A 13,901-nucleotide genomic window follows, 5' to 3' on the forward strand; every position below is an offset into this window, starting at 1 on the left:
ATAAGGTATTTTTTATAATAGATTTTTTTATAATTTTAACTGTTTTTAACCAAGAGAATTAAAATTTAAACAAAATTATCCTTAATGAAAACAACCCATTTATTTAGTTTTGCGCCTTAACTCGAAACCTATTAATAGGTTAAGTATGTTTAGGTCTGCGCCTCAAACCGACTCATATTCTTTGAGCTTTCCTTGCCAAACTATTTATCTCTAGAGTATTCTTTACCAAAAAGAAAAATGTTTAAGCATTTTGAGCATTTTAGAGTAGTTTTTAATACACGAAAAAAACCTGTGAACGTTTTAAACATTTTTAAGCATTTTGGAGTGATTTTTGATATATGAAGAAAAACTTTTGAACATTTTGAGCATTCTTTGTCAAGTAGGCATATTCGTTAATTATGTTATTAAATAGAATATGGTGTTTCATTTGAAGTTAGTGATCTTATTAAATAAAATTTATTAGTTTTTGTGATTTTTAGAAATTACATAACTAGTTTTTAGGCATTGCGTGACTGACTTTGGACATTATGTGATTGACTTTAGGTATTGCGTGACTAATTTTTGATAAGGCATTACGTGACTTATTAGTAAGATATTACGTGATTAGTTAGTAAGACATTGTGTGACTTAAGCATTACTTAAAAATTAGTCACGCAATGCTTAAAAACCAATCACGCAATATCTGAAACCAATCATGTAATGCCTAAAAATTAATCACGCAGTGATTAAGTCACGTAATGTCTAAAAATCAGTCTTGTAATACTTAAAAACCAGTCTAATCAATTTCAACTTCTTAACTTTAGGGTTCTATGAATAAACCAATAAATTTAAGAACCTAAAACACATACTTTTTTTTGCTAAGCCATGAAATTGTGCATTTAATAAAAGATAGGTTACAAAACTCCATTACCCTCTAAAGCAAGATAAAATAAATCCCAAGAAGCTTTGCTCACTCCCTTTATGCAAAAACAAAATATACTCCATTTACAAAATATTTCTTGAACAATTTCAATTCAAAATTCTATAAAAAAATCAAAATCCTCAACAAATATACTTAACAATCATCCCAATCCAATATACAATAAAACCGTGAATCATCATAAAATCCATCAAATATACTTTAGTTATTTCTTCTCCTTGAGCCCATCATCTTAACCAATCTTATCCAACTCATCAACACAAGCATCTCTATTGTAGCACACGTTTCGAAGCAAATTATCACTAGAAAGCATCCGATTATCAAATTCATCATGCTACCTGCAATCACCATAGAAGAGTAAAATTGCTGTTCATCGTGCTTGAAAACTCCAAGATCTACCATTTAAAAAAATAAAACAAAATAATAAAGAGTTTGATGTCATATCTGAATGGCGAGATAGATACTATTTGACTAGAGAGAAAAATCGAGATTTAATTTTAAAATTTTTGTGTGAATAATGGGATAGAGAAAAATAAAATCATTTTAACTTGTTTGAAATTGTTTAAAGGGTATTGTTGTCAATTCATGTTAAAAATTGATAAAAAAAATTAAAATTATAAAAAAATATTTTTGAATTGAGTTATTTTTTACAATTTTTTCAAATTTTTACTCCTCGTGCATGAACGCCATGGTCCAAAAATCCAAATCAGCCTTTGTTGATTCACAAGGAGTGAAAAAAACCAAGCTCATTCTAAACGTGGCAATGCATAAATGGTAAAGAAAAGGGAGCAGAAGCTTGCCCGACTCCGCTGTCCAGTAAGAGAAGAGCTCTTAATTCTATATATAATATAATATTATATTTCTTTTCTGCTATTTATTGCTTGTTGGCTGAGGTAGATTGGGGCCAGCCATAAATCGTTGTTACGTCTTTCCGAATTATATAACTCCTGATGATGATGATGTCGATATCTCTACCAGTCCACCACTGCACCTAACTTCGTTTTTTTGGAAGAAGAAGGCAAAAAAGGACAGAGACATGGGGCGACAGAACATGGAAGCTCCGCTTTTGGACAGTGATCATTTGGATTTGTTGGCGGCAAATGAAAAGAGGGGAAACAAGAAATGGAACAGAGCTCTTTGCTTCATCTTCGTTTTGTTAACCTTCTCAAGTCAGATTCTTCTCCCTTTACTCTCATTTTTTGTTGTCGTTTTCTGTTTTCTGGTATCTTGACTGGTTTAGTATGTGTCTGCTTTTATATTTCCTCGGCCTTTTTTTGCTGGGTTTTTTTCCTCGAAAGACTATTCCCCTGGTTTTGTCTATTTTATGTAAAGGTCAACGATTCTCTGTTCTCTGCCATAAGAATTTAGAAACCAAAAATTTACTACTACAAATAACCCATTTTGTGCTTGATTGGCCCTTGCTAGAAGTTAAATGCGCTTTAGAATGAAAACTCTGCTGCAAATTGACTCGGTTCTGTTTAGATAAGAGGGTGATAATAGTGAAGCAGAATTTTGTTCTTGGGTTCATTAGTTTTCAAAAATATGTGAATTTTGTTTACAGTCTCCAGGTTTACATCTGAATTTTTGCCTTTCTCTCTCGGATCAAGTTTCATAAACATTTCTAAAATCTACCACCATGTGAGAACTGTAAAAATTCTAAGTTCTGAGTGGGGGATTATTTCGGGTTTTAAATGGCAAGAAGCCTTGATATTAACTTATAGAAGGAGTGCCAGATCATTTACTCATTATTCTGCCGATGTTTACAAAAAATATCCAAAGTTTCTTTACCGGTCCTTTATTTTTTACCATAAAATTGGAGGAACATGTTTGCTGGTCATGTTTCTGCTCACATTGAATGTTTGAATGAGGTTCTGGTAAGATATGTTTCCGTTTAATAAAATTTACAGTAACCATTTTGTTATGATCGAAAACTTTATTACAGCCTTATGAACCTGGACGTTATTGTGATTTGATTCTATGGATGTTTTTTTTACCTTATGGTCATTTGCACATATTTGAGAAGAAGTTACCATTTAGCAAAGGTCCTAGCTTCTTGGTTGTTAAGAAGTTATTCCCCTTTCACTAAATCCTTTAATGAAATTCCTTTTAATGAAGATTGATACTTGTTGCATTTGCATATAGTTTATAATTATGGGAGTGTACTTTATTTGATGCTGGGCATATGGTTTTATGTTTCAGTTGTAGGCCTAATATTCAGAGACAACTGGAGTTACTTGGTAGTCAAAGGAGGATACAAGTACGATGAAAGGATTCAAGTCCGTGGCCCTGACAGTGTCGAGTCAGAACAAGGTGTTGTTGCTGCCGATGATGGACGTTGTTCTGAAATTGGTGTACTCATGCTCAAGAAAGGTGGGCATGCGGTGGATGCTGCAGTGGCAATAGCACTGTGCGTCGGAGTTGTCAATCCAATGTCAAGTGGAATTGGAGGTGGAGCATTCATGATTGTCAGGTCTTCATCAACTTCGCAAACCCAAGCTTTTGATTCGAGAGAAACTGCTCCCTTGGCCGCTTCACAGGTTCAGAATTCTCTCTTTAAACAATATTTTAAGACAAGTTGATGTGTTATGGTATTGTTGGTTTAATCTTTCATAAGTAATTAAGTATTGCTTCACAAATACCGTAATGATCAAGTAGTTATTGTTCGAGTCAGTTGGCCATTGAAAGTTGGGAATAACATAAGCTTAGACCCATAAAAGCATAATGAAATTAGTTTTTGCCATTATTCTGCCTCTCAAGACTGTAATTGTTAACATGCAGGATATGTATATGAATGATATCAAAGCCAAGTATAGAGGTGCATTATCAATGGGAGTTCCTGGTGAGATTGCTGGCCTTCATGAAGCTTGGTTGAGATATGGACGATTAGCTTGGAGGACATTATTTAAGCCTGCAATAAAACTTGCTAAAGAGGGATTTGTGGTTGCTCCATATCTCGGATTATGCATTGCTAGCAATGGGAGGATGATCATGAATGACCCTGGCTTAAGGCGGGTGTTTGCACCAAAGGGGAAGTTGTTACAAGCGGGTGAAAAGTGCTATAATGTGGAGCTAGCGCAAAGCCTTGAGGCAGTGGCAGAACAAGGACCAGATGCTCTTTATAATGGAACCATTGGAGAGAAATTGGTAAAAGATGTGAGACAGGCTGGTGGGATTTTGACAATGGAAGATTTACGGAATTACAAGGTAGAAGTTACAGATGCAATGGTTGCAAATGTAATGGACTACACTATATATGGAATGCCACCTCCTTCAAGTGGAACACTCGGGCTGTCTCTGGTGCGTAATGTACTTTCTTCTTAGTTATCTAATACATCATAGGGCTGAACGCCTTAGAGCTTGTGTCTGGCTATTCTGTGTTTTAGAATAATGGATGTTTAGTTTTACTGAATTCAAATTCCATGCTTTGGATTCTAGTAGTAGTAGGACTGGGTCTTCTAAACATGATGATATGAAACAGGTTATGAACATCCTTGGGAGCTACGGAAGTGCTGATGCTGCAAAGGGGGATCTTGGCTTGCATCGCCTGATTGAAGCATTGAAACACATGTTTGCTGAACGAATGAACTTGGGTGATCCTGATTTTGTGGACATAACCAAATATACATCTGAAATGCTTTCCGTTTCTTATGCAAAGCAAATTCAGCAAAAGATACTTGACAACACTACTTTCCCAGCAGACTACTATATGTACAGGTATAAATTATATACTTAATGACACAAACAGAACTTAGATTTTTTTCATGAAGTGATGTTTCTGAGCTTTCTAATCCTTGTTACCAGATGGAGTCAACTCAGAGACCATGGAACTAGCCATTTTTGTGTTGTAGATGCGGAACGCAATGCGGTATCAATGACCACCACTGTAAATTATCCTTTTGGAGCTGGGGTGCTATCTCCTTCCACTGGTATCGTGGTTAACAATGAGATGGGTGATTTCTCAGCACCAACAGAGATTTCTCCTGACATGCTCCCTCCTGCTCCAGCAAATTTTATTCGCCCAAAAAAGAGGCCTCTATCTTCCATGACACCACTTATTATTACCAAGGTTTAGAAAATTCCATGCAGCTCTTACAGTTTCTAATTTTAAGCATCATAAGAAGTTAAGATGATCCAACTTCTGAATCATTTTCTCTTTGACTAACCATAGAACCTTTTTTGGCAGAATAATCAGCTGGCCGGGGTCATTGGTGGCAGTGGTGGAATGAGCATAATACCAGCAGTAATCCAGGTTTTCCTAAATCATTTTTTCTTGGGGACGGAACCTTTAGCCGCGGTTCAACATCCAAGGATCTACCACAAGGTATGACTGAGTTTGAATACATGAAGACATAATAGGTGTAATTCGTATCCTGTATATGAAAAAGAATCGGATGAATTTTACCTTGGTTTCCTGCAGCTAATACCAAATGTAGTTTCATATGAAAACTGGACTGTGATTGATGGTGATCATATCGAGCTTGCCGAGGAGACAAAGACTTTCTTGGCAGAGAAGGGTCATCAGCTGCAGGCTAAGTCAAGTGGGGCTATCGTCCAGTTTGTTGTTCAAACCCTCCAAAACCCCATCGAAATGGGCCGAAAATATGGAAAAGGTTCCAATATATATCATGGAACACTAACTGCCGTTAGTGACCCTAGAAAAGATGGGAAGCCTGCGGCACTTTGATCCCTTTGTTTTCTTTTAGGGGGTTTAGACGTCCTGAGGGAACAGAGCGATCATCGAATTAATCACTTACAAGATAATTATGTAATCATGAGGAACACAACTGTTCATTCACTGGACTGTTTTCGGATAAGATCAGTCGTGTATAATTTCATTCTTGTGAACCACCTCAACTCAAAATTTGTAAATAAAATTTCGCCTAAGGGTAGTCAGTCCTCAGTTGGAAACAAAGTCTCGTCGCTCGTAGCTTCTTTTCAGGGTGAATAAATACTGCATCTCCCATCAAGACACAAGCTCCCCGTCAGTACTCAAGTCAAGTATCATAACGTGTTTGAATAACTCGCACAGTTTCAGTTTTTCATAGGAATCACGGCAGTATGCCATGTCCTGACTTAACCTTTGGGGAGAGGAACACCACTGTCATTTAGAATCCAAAATACTATCTCAAGGCCCCTGATCTGAACGTATGGTCACAAGGTCATCTTAACACAATAAAACTAGAGCATATGTTGTATCAAGTGAGAAAAGACAGATTCAGCCGTTGAATCCATGGTACTAACATGAGCAAGCATTAGGCTGGGTGTAAATTGATTAAAGGTGAGGGGAAAAGCAGGGCGCTAAGAGCTAGGTGTGTGACTTATTCTTGGCCAGATTCCCTGAAACTACTTTGATAAGCGGCCAGTTTTTATGCCAATTTCAATGGACTATAGAGTGCCAAGCTATAAAGAAAAATCAAACGTCACTAAAGCCACTTCTACCATGAATGATAGTTGATACTATAATACAAGCAACCACTAAATACAATTCAGTATGAAGGAAACCGTTGAAGCTTTGTGCTCTATTTAGCTTAGTGTACAACAGGCAAAACTTCAAAAGCTTGAAATGAGAAGAAACAAGGGGAAGAAAAACAGGGAGAAAGTAACAAACAACTTGCCAGGATTCTCAAAGAAAATCACCATTCCCAACCTAACAAGTCACCCCTTTTTTGCCATCATGATGCTTTGTCCATCAACTGAATTGGAGTCAGAATGTTAGTCTTGCTGGTTTCAACAACGGAACCATTCATAACCATTTCCTCCAGCATGAAATGCGCTTTCTCTAAATGGAACATGATATCTAGCTCACACTGCAATAAAAAAATATAAACAAGAGATAACAGTAATTAGGTATCCTGAATCCTAATAATACGAATTGTTAAGAGACACAACTACACAAGTCCAGTGACTTTGAAAGGGTTAGACATTAACCAATCTTCTTCGGAAAGCACTTACCACATTGCCAAAATGACGGTCCATGGTTTCAACTAAGAGATGTATAAATTCCAAAATTGCAAGCTCATTCTGCCACATCAAAGACAAGGGAGGATAAAAGATAAATACAAGTGGGCAAGCAATAAGCAAACTGGAAACATGTAAGCTTGAATTAAGTCTTGGCTCATATTATAACCCGAGTTCTAGAAAGCTTATCCAAAATTCTTTCACATTTAAGACAATGTCAAAAACATTCTTTTGATGCTTAATCAGGTTTTACCTTGAGTTAGATTTAAGCATGTATTGCTAGAATTTTTGTTACCAAAACAATCTTAGAGTTAAGGAAAGAAATGGAAGTTACCTCATCATTGTCAACTCCAACTAAGAAAAACAGTGAAGCGTATCGCCTGTATACAATTTTGTAATTTCGATGCTCAACAAATGAACACTGTCATAATTAAACCAAAAAAAAAGAAAAAGAAATTAAGTATATGAAAAACCGTACGTCAATAAATGATTTACATAAAACAAAATGATGACTGGAAACGATTCAGATAGGGCACAATTCTCTAGCAGCTAGACATTCTTGAATTGAATGATGGAATTAGAAATTACAAAATTCAAATCACGAACAGATTAAATTGTTCTGATTCAACACGAAAAGAAGAAAGATCGGAGAAGGTAATAATTATGGACAATTTAATCAAATTAATTTAAGATTTAGATTAAAAAGTTGCATGCAATGTTTTTCTTTGTTCCAGCTGCAATTTATAGAATGCAGGCATCAGGCATGAGAGGGGAAATATTAAGAACCTGTTGCTCGGTGCGAGCTAAGCATTTGCGGACGATCTCGCCTTCGAGGGCACGGCGTTCTTCGAGGGTGAGCCATTCGTAGTATTGGGCGAGACGAGTCTGCCCTTGCTTGTTCACCATCAATATGAATCTAATCCCCATCTCTTTCTTTCTTTCTACCTGGATCTGTATCTCTACACTGGAACAGCAAAATGGATCGCGCTTCCTTTCTTTTTCTTTTTTTTGGCTTTTTCTTTTCTGTTTCTGTACTTAATGGAAAAATTGCAGATTAGGACCAAGCAGTTTTACTTTCCGCGTTTTTCTTCAATATTCAATTTTTATAGATTGCTCCACCATGTTGGGCCTGGGCCGATAACTCTTGCTCATAAATGGGTTAATTTTTTTTTTTTTACAGTCATCGTATTTGCTATAGAAAATAAAAAAAAATCTCATGTAATTTATTTCAAGTTGACTTACGAAGAAGATATTTACAAATTCTCTCATAAAAGTAGACAAGATAGGTGCCCCACCCACTCTAATATGAGGAACTTTATGATTGTGTTCAACTTTTGCCAAACGATGCTTTGGTGACAAAGAAATACAAAAAACTTTAATATGTACTAAGGATGGTCCATGGCTTGTAGGTTGATATGATCGAAATGGTGCACTGGTTAAAATTTTCAAATTAATGTACTAATATCACTCTAAAGTTTTGTGGACTTGAATCAAAAGAACAGTCATTTACACGAGAAAAGCATAAATTCTATACATTCAATAATAACTTTCGTTAATAATTTTTCAGATTCTCAATTCTTTCGTTCTTTTTTTTTGTTATTTTTTAATTTATGAATCGAAACTTTAGCATTCACTTTCACTAGAATAGAACTACTATGAACTATTATTCTTTTTTTTTGTTACGATCTTTTTAAAAGTCCAATTCTTTTGGTCCTGGATCATCCTGATACTCTGGTCCCTGTTCGCCTACAGTCCCGCTGCCTGCATAATAGTGAGTACCAGGCTTTCACTAGCATCATATAACTCGTTCCCACACCAAAAATAGAATCACAACTGACTTGAGATAAGCACACTAGATATTATTACTTCCATTGAACATTGTCATCAGAAATGGACACCATTGCAGCACATAATGAGGGATAGACCCATATAAGTTTTACTCTTAAGCTTCAGCAAGTGAAAAAAAAAATCAAACCGCTGAATATTACATATAACAGAATAATTCAGGGCTTATGGCAGAACACTAGGCAGCTGGCTATCTTTAACTATGGGCTAAAGCAGTAGCGGTGGTACACTACTGACTTCAATTGGTTATCTCCTTGCAAACCAAACTCTCTTCGCTACAATTTCCATTATCCAACAATTGGTTTGATTCTTCTCCATCAACTTTGTCTTCAATGACATCTTTAGCACTCAAAAAGCTAGGTTGATTTGTTGAAGATAGAAGCCTTGCCCACATCCTATCTGTAGTCACAACCTTGTTTTGTTTCTCGATAATTCGCTGCAGAGAATCATCAGAAAATTAACTCCATCTCAAATATAAAAGTTTTCAGTTGTTGCATCTATCAACATTATTGCTAAAGAAAAATATAAAATCTAGTATGACCGTCTCAACAAATCTTTCATTGTCACTCTTTGTGATTACCTTTCTCATCAGTTCAACCATGAAGGCAAAGGAGAAAGCTACTTAAAAAAAAAAAAATTGAAGATTTCAAATTTTGATCTCATACTTCTTAAATGTGGAAACTGGGACAAGAATTGTCATAGAATACAATGCAAGTGATGTTTTTGAACAACTAACTCTACATATACTCAGACAGCAGCCTAAAGAAAAATTACTAGTGAACAGCGATAGACTCATTTACCACCCCCTAGAGGAAAAATAAACATCAAGGCATGTTCTTTGGGGAAGATTTATTACCAAGTGGCATATATCTAACCTCACCCCAGTGAAAAAAATAAACATCAAAGCAGGTTCTGTGGGAGACTCGATTATCATAGGGCATCCATGTATTCCAGAAGAGTTGAGATAAGTGCTTATGGGAATAATAGATATAAGAAAAGAACAATAGAAGCTTGAGGAATGCTACAAAGAATGTGAACATCAGCAAACACAGAAAAGATTAACTGACCGTCAACAGAAGTTACACATACAAAGAAACAGGAAGTGTCAACATTACAGAAGGGACACTAAAATCACACAATCTTGAAATACTTCGATTTCATAAAGCATGCAAAGAAAAAAAAAAAAACCAATGATTTTCTAGAAGAAATTTCCAAATTAAAACTCTCTAAGTCATTTCAGGATGAACTCACATAGAAGGGAATGTATGTCTGCCTGCCATTGACAAGACCACTTGTGAAGCCAGTGTACCCTGCCATCGCTCCATGCACAACACTTTGAGCAAGAAGTGTGCAGTAAACGTTGTCAGATGCATTGCTTGGAATAGCACGAATCATATAAGTAGGATCTGCCAGTGGACAAAGTACAATTCTCAATAACTTCTGCCAACAGCTAGCTACTTTACTCAAAAACACCTACGATCTTTTTCTTTGGCGAAAAAAAGTTCTCAAAAACATCTTATATATTTATTCTACAAACCTATATATTTGAGGTTTATGGGCATCTTCCTTTGTTTTGAAAAGTAGTCCTGAAAATGACAGGAAAAAAACAATGAATGTCACATCAAAAAGGTCCATATTATATGTCATGACACATGTCTGCTCAGATGGGAGTTTTGCTCAAATGCACACCCTGGAGCTTTTTACCATATTGCTACCTCAAAAGATTGTAAATTGTACCAGGTTGAACCCATATGGCATACCTTGATCCTCTGTGATATCCATAGCCCAACATCCTGGAGAAGCTTGTTCCCTGAAGCATCTTCCTTAGTCATTGATTGCATGCTCTCAGAAAGTAGCTCCTGTCCTGCACCCTCTGCTATCACAATAACCATATGCCCATTTTCTTTGAGTCGTCTTTCAATGTATTCAAAAAGTCCACCAGGTCCTTCAAGATAAAAGGGTGACTCCGGAATCAAGCAACAATCCACATCTCGACTTGCAAGAGTAGCATACATTGCAATAAAACCTGCCCATCAGTCAGGTTTAGATGCAACAATAAAAAAAACAAAAAACATTCTGACAAAGTTTCAGGAAACAGAGAAGCATAATTAAGGGGAATGTAAACTCATTTGCAGAACAAAAAAATTAAATGAATAATACTCAATCACCATGTTGATGAAAGAAAGGAACAAAACCATGGAAAATTTTAAATGACACAACTTAAAATAGAAAAGATTTAAATTAAAACCAATAGCTTAAAAAGTTTGTAATTTTCTCACTTCTTGCAATGCAGGATTAACACTTCAAACTGAAAGAGAAACTTACCACTGTAGCGACCCATCAACTTCACAAGACCAATACCATTCTCAATACTTTCAGATTCAACATGAGCAGCATTAATGGCACGTTGAGCCTCCTCAACAGCAGTGTCAAAGCCAAAGGACTTGTCAATAACCTGTCATGTGCAACAGCAGTGTCAAAGTTTTGAGACTGTGTAGTAACCAAATAAAATAGGTTGCAATTCCTAACAGACTTGGTACAACATTCTATCCAAGCCAAGAGGAGTACCGGAATGTCATTGTCAATGGTTTTGGGGATTCCAGCAACTGAGACTTTGAGACCACGCCTTCTAATTTCCTGTAAAGTGTCAGATAAAATTCTTTTAATATGCACAAATTCGTAAAGCAAATCAATGTGTGTATATTCTATTAAAGAAATCACCTCAAATATCACAGATGCACCTCTCTGAGTTCCATCTCCTCCAATAATGTACACCTGAATTACGAAAAATGATCATAAGTCAGTTAGATTGGTATGTCTTGATCATAATAACTACTTGTACTTCTACTTGAGCAAAAATTATAAAAATATAGTATTTTTAACAGACCTGATTAATTCCGCGATCCTGAATGCTGTCAACAATTTTTGAGGTATCATGCCCACCTCGTGATGTCCCAAGGATTGTTCCACCACGTTTATGGATATCATTGACAACCTTGGGATTCAATTGTACGGTATTTTTAGCATAAAATCCCCTGTATCCTCCCTAGAAATGCATTAAACTTGTTAATTGCCAATGCACCAACTTATTAAAGGATGGATATTATTTTGCAGTGTCTTCTGATCAAGCAAAAGGAACCTATACCAGCATGAAGGTGGTAAGTTGACACATTTAATAATGCAAGTCAATGTAGTATATGTTTTTATGCTTTTATTAAGTCATCTAGATTTGGTGCTCTTATTAGCAACTCAGAGACAGGGAGCATTAATGGTTTGAGAAACTTCTCACTTATTTATTCACCTTTCGGAGGGGAAATGAGAAGGAGCAATAGGAAAGAGAACTCCACAAAAAAAGTCAAATGATCACTTACATCTATCCCCAAAACTTTCTTCACACCATACATATGGTGTAAGCCGCATACTAGCTCTCTAATCACAGTATTGAGTCCAGGGCATAGACCACCGCACGTCACAATACAGGCATGAACTTCATCCGAGTCAAAATACACCTAAGAAACCATCAAACACCCAACACAATACTGTAAAACATGATTCAGAATTTTATCATTCCAAATCTCATTCATAGGTTACATAACATTAACTCGTACCTTTTGACGTGGTCCAGCTCGTCGGAAATGTATTCCTCTTGGACTGTCCTTGTGAACAACAACCTATAAACAAGAAAAGAGAAACATTAAAACAGAAACAAATAAAGTTTTAAAGAAAATATAAGGAAAACTAACCTTTTGAGGAACGGAATCATCGACATGGACAAAGTATTGCCTGGTGAAACAGAGCAATCGATCCAGCAACATTAGCACAATTAAAAGATACTAGTATTAAATAAAATTTGAAAAAGAAGATGTAAAATTGGGCTTACTTAACAACTGAGTATGCCGGATTGTCTTGCAACGGATTGGGATAAGTCTGTCATCGGAAAAAGGAAAGACAAAATCAGATTTAATAACAGAAATCAAATCTTAAAAATTAACTGATTTGTTATCAATTAATTTTAAAAATCAGAAATATCATTAAACAAAAAAACTGAGAAGGTGAATACAAAATAAATATAATATTAAAAAAAAACATTTTTAATCTAATTTTGTAATTGGTTGCCGACAAAGACACAGGGAAAATCAAGCTTTTGAAAAGACAGCTGCCTTCTGTTTTTTTCTCCAATCCTTATTATCGGCAACGGAAAAACGATAACAGATTCAACGAAAATAATAAGTACGTGTAATTATACGTAGAAATGAGGAGCAAAGAAGGAAAAAGCTTACTGGAAGATCGGCAATGTAATCTGACAAGTGAGGAACATCTTGAAGGACATAACCACCAGGACCGGTCACGACCTTAGGCTTTGAATTCTCAGGCGAAGCAGAAGAAGCCATCGCGCCACGCGTCGAATCGTGGATCTTCGAACAGCCGGAACTCCTCCTCAAACGACAACCGCAACCGTAACGGTATCCGTAGCCAAAACTGACCGTACTAAACTTTCTCAAATTACAGATTCCAGAATTCGATGGCACCGAGAAGCGCGATTTATTCTTACTATTATTAATATTACTTTTGTAAAAATTCTTATTATGATGATGATGATTATTATTATTGTTCAGTGGAGAAGAGAAAGACGACGTGGAAGAAGGGGCGAGGACGGAATCCATTCAACGGGACATCGAGACGGGTTTTTCGAACAAAAAGAGAAAAAAGAGAAATCCATATTTATAGGAGATACTGTTGACTAAAAATGAACCCCAGATGACTTTTCTTTAAAAAAAATTTGGTTTCTGGTTGTTTTGAGGGTGGAAATGGCCTTATATAGCAGAAGGAAGTGTTGGCAATACCTGGTTCCGCCTGTGATTATTGTGTGGTTTTTGACGCAGAGATAAAGACCATCTGCCTTTGGTTTTTTGGCTTCCCTTCCCACGTTGTGTAGTTACTATTCATCACAGTGTCTTGGGAGAAGAAAGTGAGGAGGAAAGGGAAAGCTTTGGCTTTATGGATATTTTAATTTGGTTCGGCTTTTTCGGGAAATAAGTAATACAACTGAAGTGCTTTGTGTTTGGTTAGTGAAAAGTGAAAAGGGTAATGAAATTGGATTCGGATCGGGTCTGATTGTTGTTTTAGGCTTTAGGGGCAGTCCAATACCAGGTTAACGGCGCACATTGGATATAGTTCT

General features: G+C 36.2%; 3 protein-coding genes across 5 annotated transcripts; 1 reads left to right on the forward strand and 2 right to left on the reverse strand.

Moving 5' to 3' along the window:
* Window positions 1–1,799: 1,799 nt before the first annotated feature.
* On the forward strand, window positions 1,800–5,831 carry GGT4 (gamma-glutamyl transpeptidase 4). The gene is made up of 7 exons (XM_018127390.2): window positions 1,800–2,088; window positions 3,119–3,456; window positions 3,698–4,216; window positions 4,398–4,633; window positions 4,721–4,985; window positions 5,103–5,240; window positions 5,337–5,831. The coding sequence occupies exons 1-7, from the start codon at window positions 1,956–1,958 to the stop codon at window positions 5,601–5,603; spliced, it is 1,896 nt and encodes a 631-aa protein (XP_017982879.2). The 5' UTR covers window positions 1,800–1,955; the 3' UTR covers window positions 5,604–5,831.
* A 508-nt stretch (window positions 5,832–6,339) lies between these two features.
* LOC18588474 (SNARE-like superfamily protein) lies at window positions 6,340–7,948 on the reverse strand. Its single transcript, XM_007012904.3, has 4 exons — window positions 7,664–7,948; window positions 7,212–7,298; window positions 6,872–6,940; window positions 6,340–6,726 (listed from the first exon to the last, which is right to left on the reverse strand). The coding sequence occupies exons 1-4, from the start codon at window positions 7,802–7,804 to the stop codon at window positions 6,592–6,594; spliced, it is 432 nt and encodes a 143-aa protein (XP_007012966.1). The 5' UTR covers window positions 7,805–7,948; the 3' UTR covers window positions 6,340–6,591.
* Window positions 7,949–8,715: 767 nt separating this feature from the next.
* Window positions 8,716–13,736, reverse strand: LOC18588475 (ATP-dependent 6-phosphofructokinase 3). Of its 3 annotated transcripts, XM_088809905.1 has the most exons (14): window positions 13,567–13,731; window positions 13,003–13,201; window positions 12,603–12,649; window positions 12,466–12,505; window positions 12,331–12,393; window positions 12,094–12,231; window positions 11,610–11,768; window positions 11,444–11,497; window positions 11,291–11,359; window positions 11,048–11,177; window positions 10,483–10,748; window positions 10,260–10,308; window positions 9,974–10,128; window positions 8,716–9,158 (listed from the first exon to the last, which is right to left on the reverse strand). In XM_088809905.1, exons 2-14 carry the CDS (start codon window positions 13,111–13,113, stop codon window positions 8,961–8,963), a joined length of 1,479 nt encoding a protein of 492 aa, XP_088666031.1. In that variant the 5' UTR covers window positions 13,114–13,201; window positions 13,567–13,731; the 3' UTR covers window positions 8,716–8,960. The 3 variants fall into 3 exon arrangements, with proteins under 3 accessions (XP_088666031.1, XP_007012967.3, XP_088666030.1); XM_007012905.3 differs by having other exon boundaries at window positions 13,003–13,734; XM_088809904.1 differs by having other exon boundaries at window positions 11,291–11,497; window positions 13,003–13,736.
* Window positions 13,737–13,901: the final 165 nt, after the last annotated feature.

The sequence above is a fragment of the Theobroma cacao genome, chromosome 9, assembly GCF_053813885.1.
Source record: "Theobroma cacao isolate CCN51 chromosome 9, ASM5381388v1, whole genome shotgun sequence".
In the NCBI taxonomy this organism is placed as follows: Eukaryota; Viridiplantae; Streptophyta; class Magnoliopsida; order Malvales; family Malvaceae; genus Theobroma; species Theobroma cacao.

Bases quoted from the DNA above. Each gene is read 5' to 3' on its own strand.
- LOC18588474 (XM_007012904.3), bottom strand. From the start codon at position 7,804: ATGGGGATTAGATTCATATTGATGGTGAACAAGCAAGGGCAGACTCGT. The intron at 7,299-7,663 runs GTTCTTAATATT...TAATTATGACAG, and splicing joins TAGCTCGCACCGAGCAACAG to TGTTCATTTGTTGAGCATCG. The intron at 6,727-6,871 runs GTAAGTGCTTTC...TTTTTATTGCAG, and splicing joins ACCGTCATTTTGGCAATGTG to TGTGAGCTAGATATCATGTT.
- LOC18588475 (XM_088809904.1), bottom strand. From the start codon at position 13,386: ATGGATTCCGTCCTCGCCCCTTCTTCCACGTCGTCTTTCTCTTCTCCA. The intron at 11,769-12,093 runs GTAAGTGATCAT...ATGCATTTCTAG, and splicing joins AGAAAGTTTTGGGGATAGAT to GGAGGATACAGGGGATTTTA. The intron at 11,498-11,609 runs GTCTGTTAAAAA...TTCGTAATTCAG, and splicing joins AGGATCGCGGAATTAATCAG to GTGTACATTATTGGAGGAGA.
- GGT4 (XM_018127390.2), top strand. From the start codon at position 1,956: ATGGGGCGACAGAACATGGAAGCTCCGCTTTTGGACAGTGATCATTTG. The intron at 3,457-3,697 runs GTTCAGAATTCT...GTTAACATGCAG, and splicing joins CTCCCTTGGCCGCTTCACAG to GATATGTATATGAATGATAT. The intron at 4,986-5,102 runs GTTTAGAAAATT...CTTTTTTGGCAG, and splicing joins CACCACTTATTATTACCAAG to AATAATCAGCTGGCCGGGGT.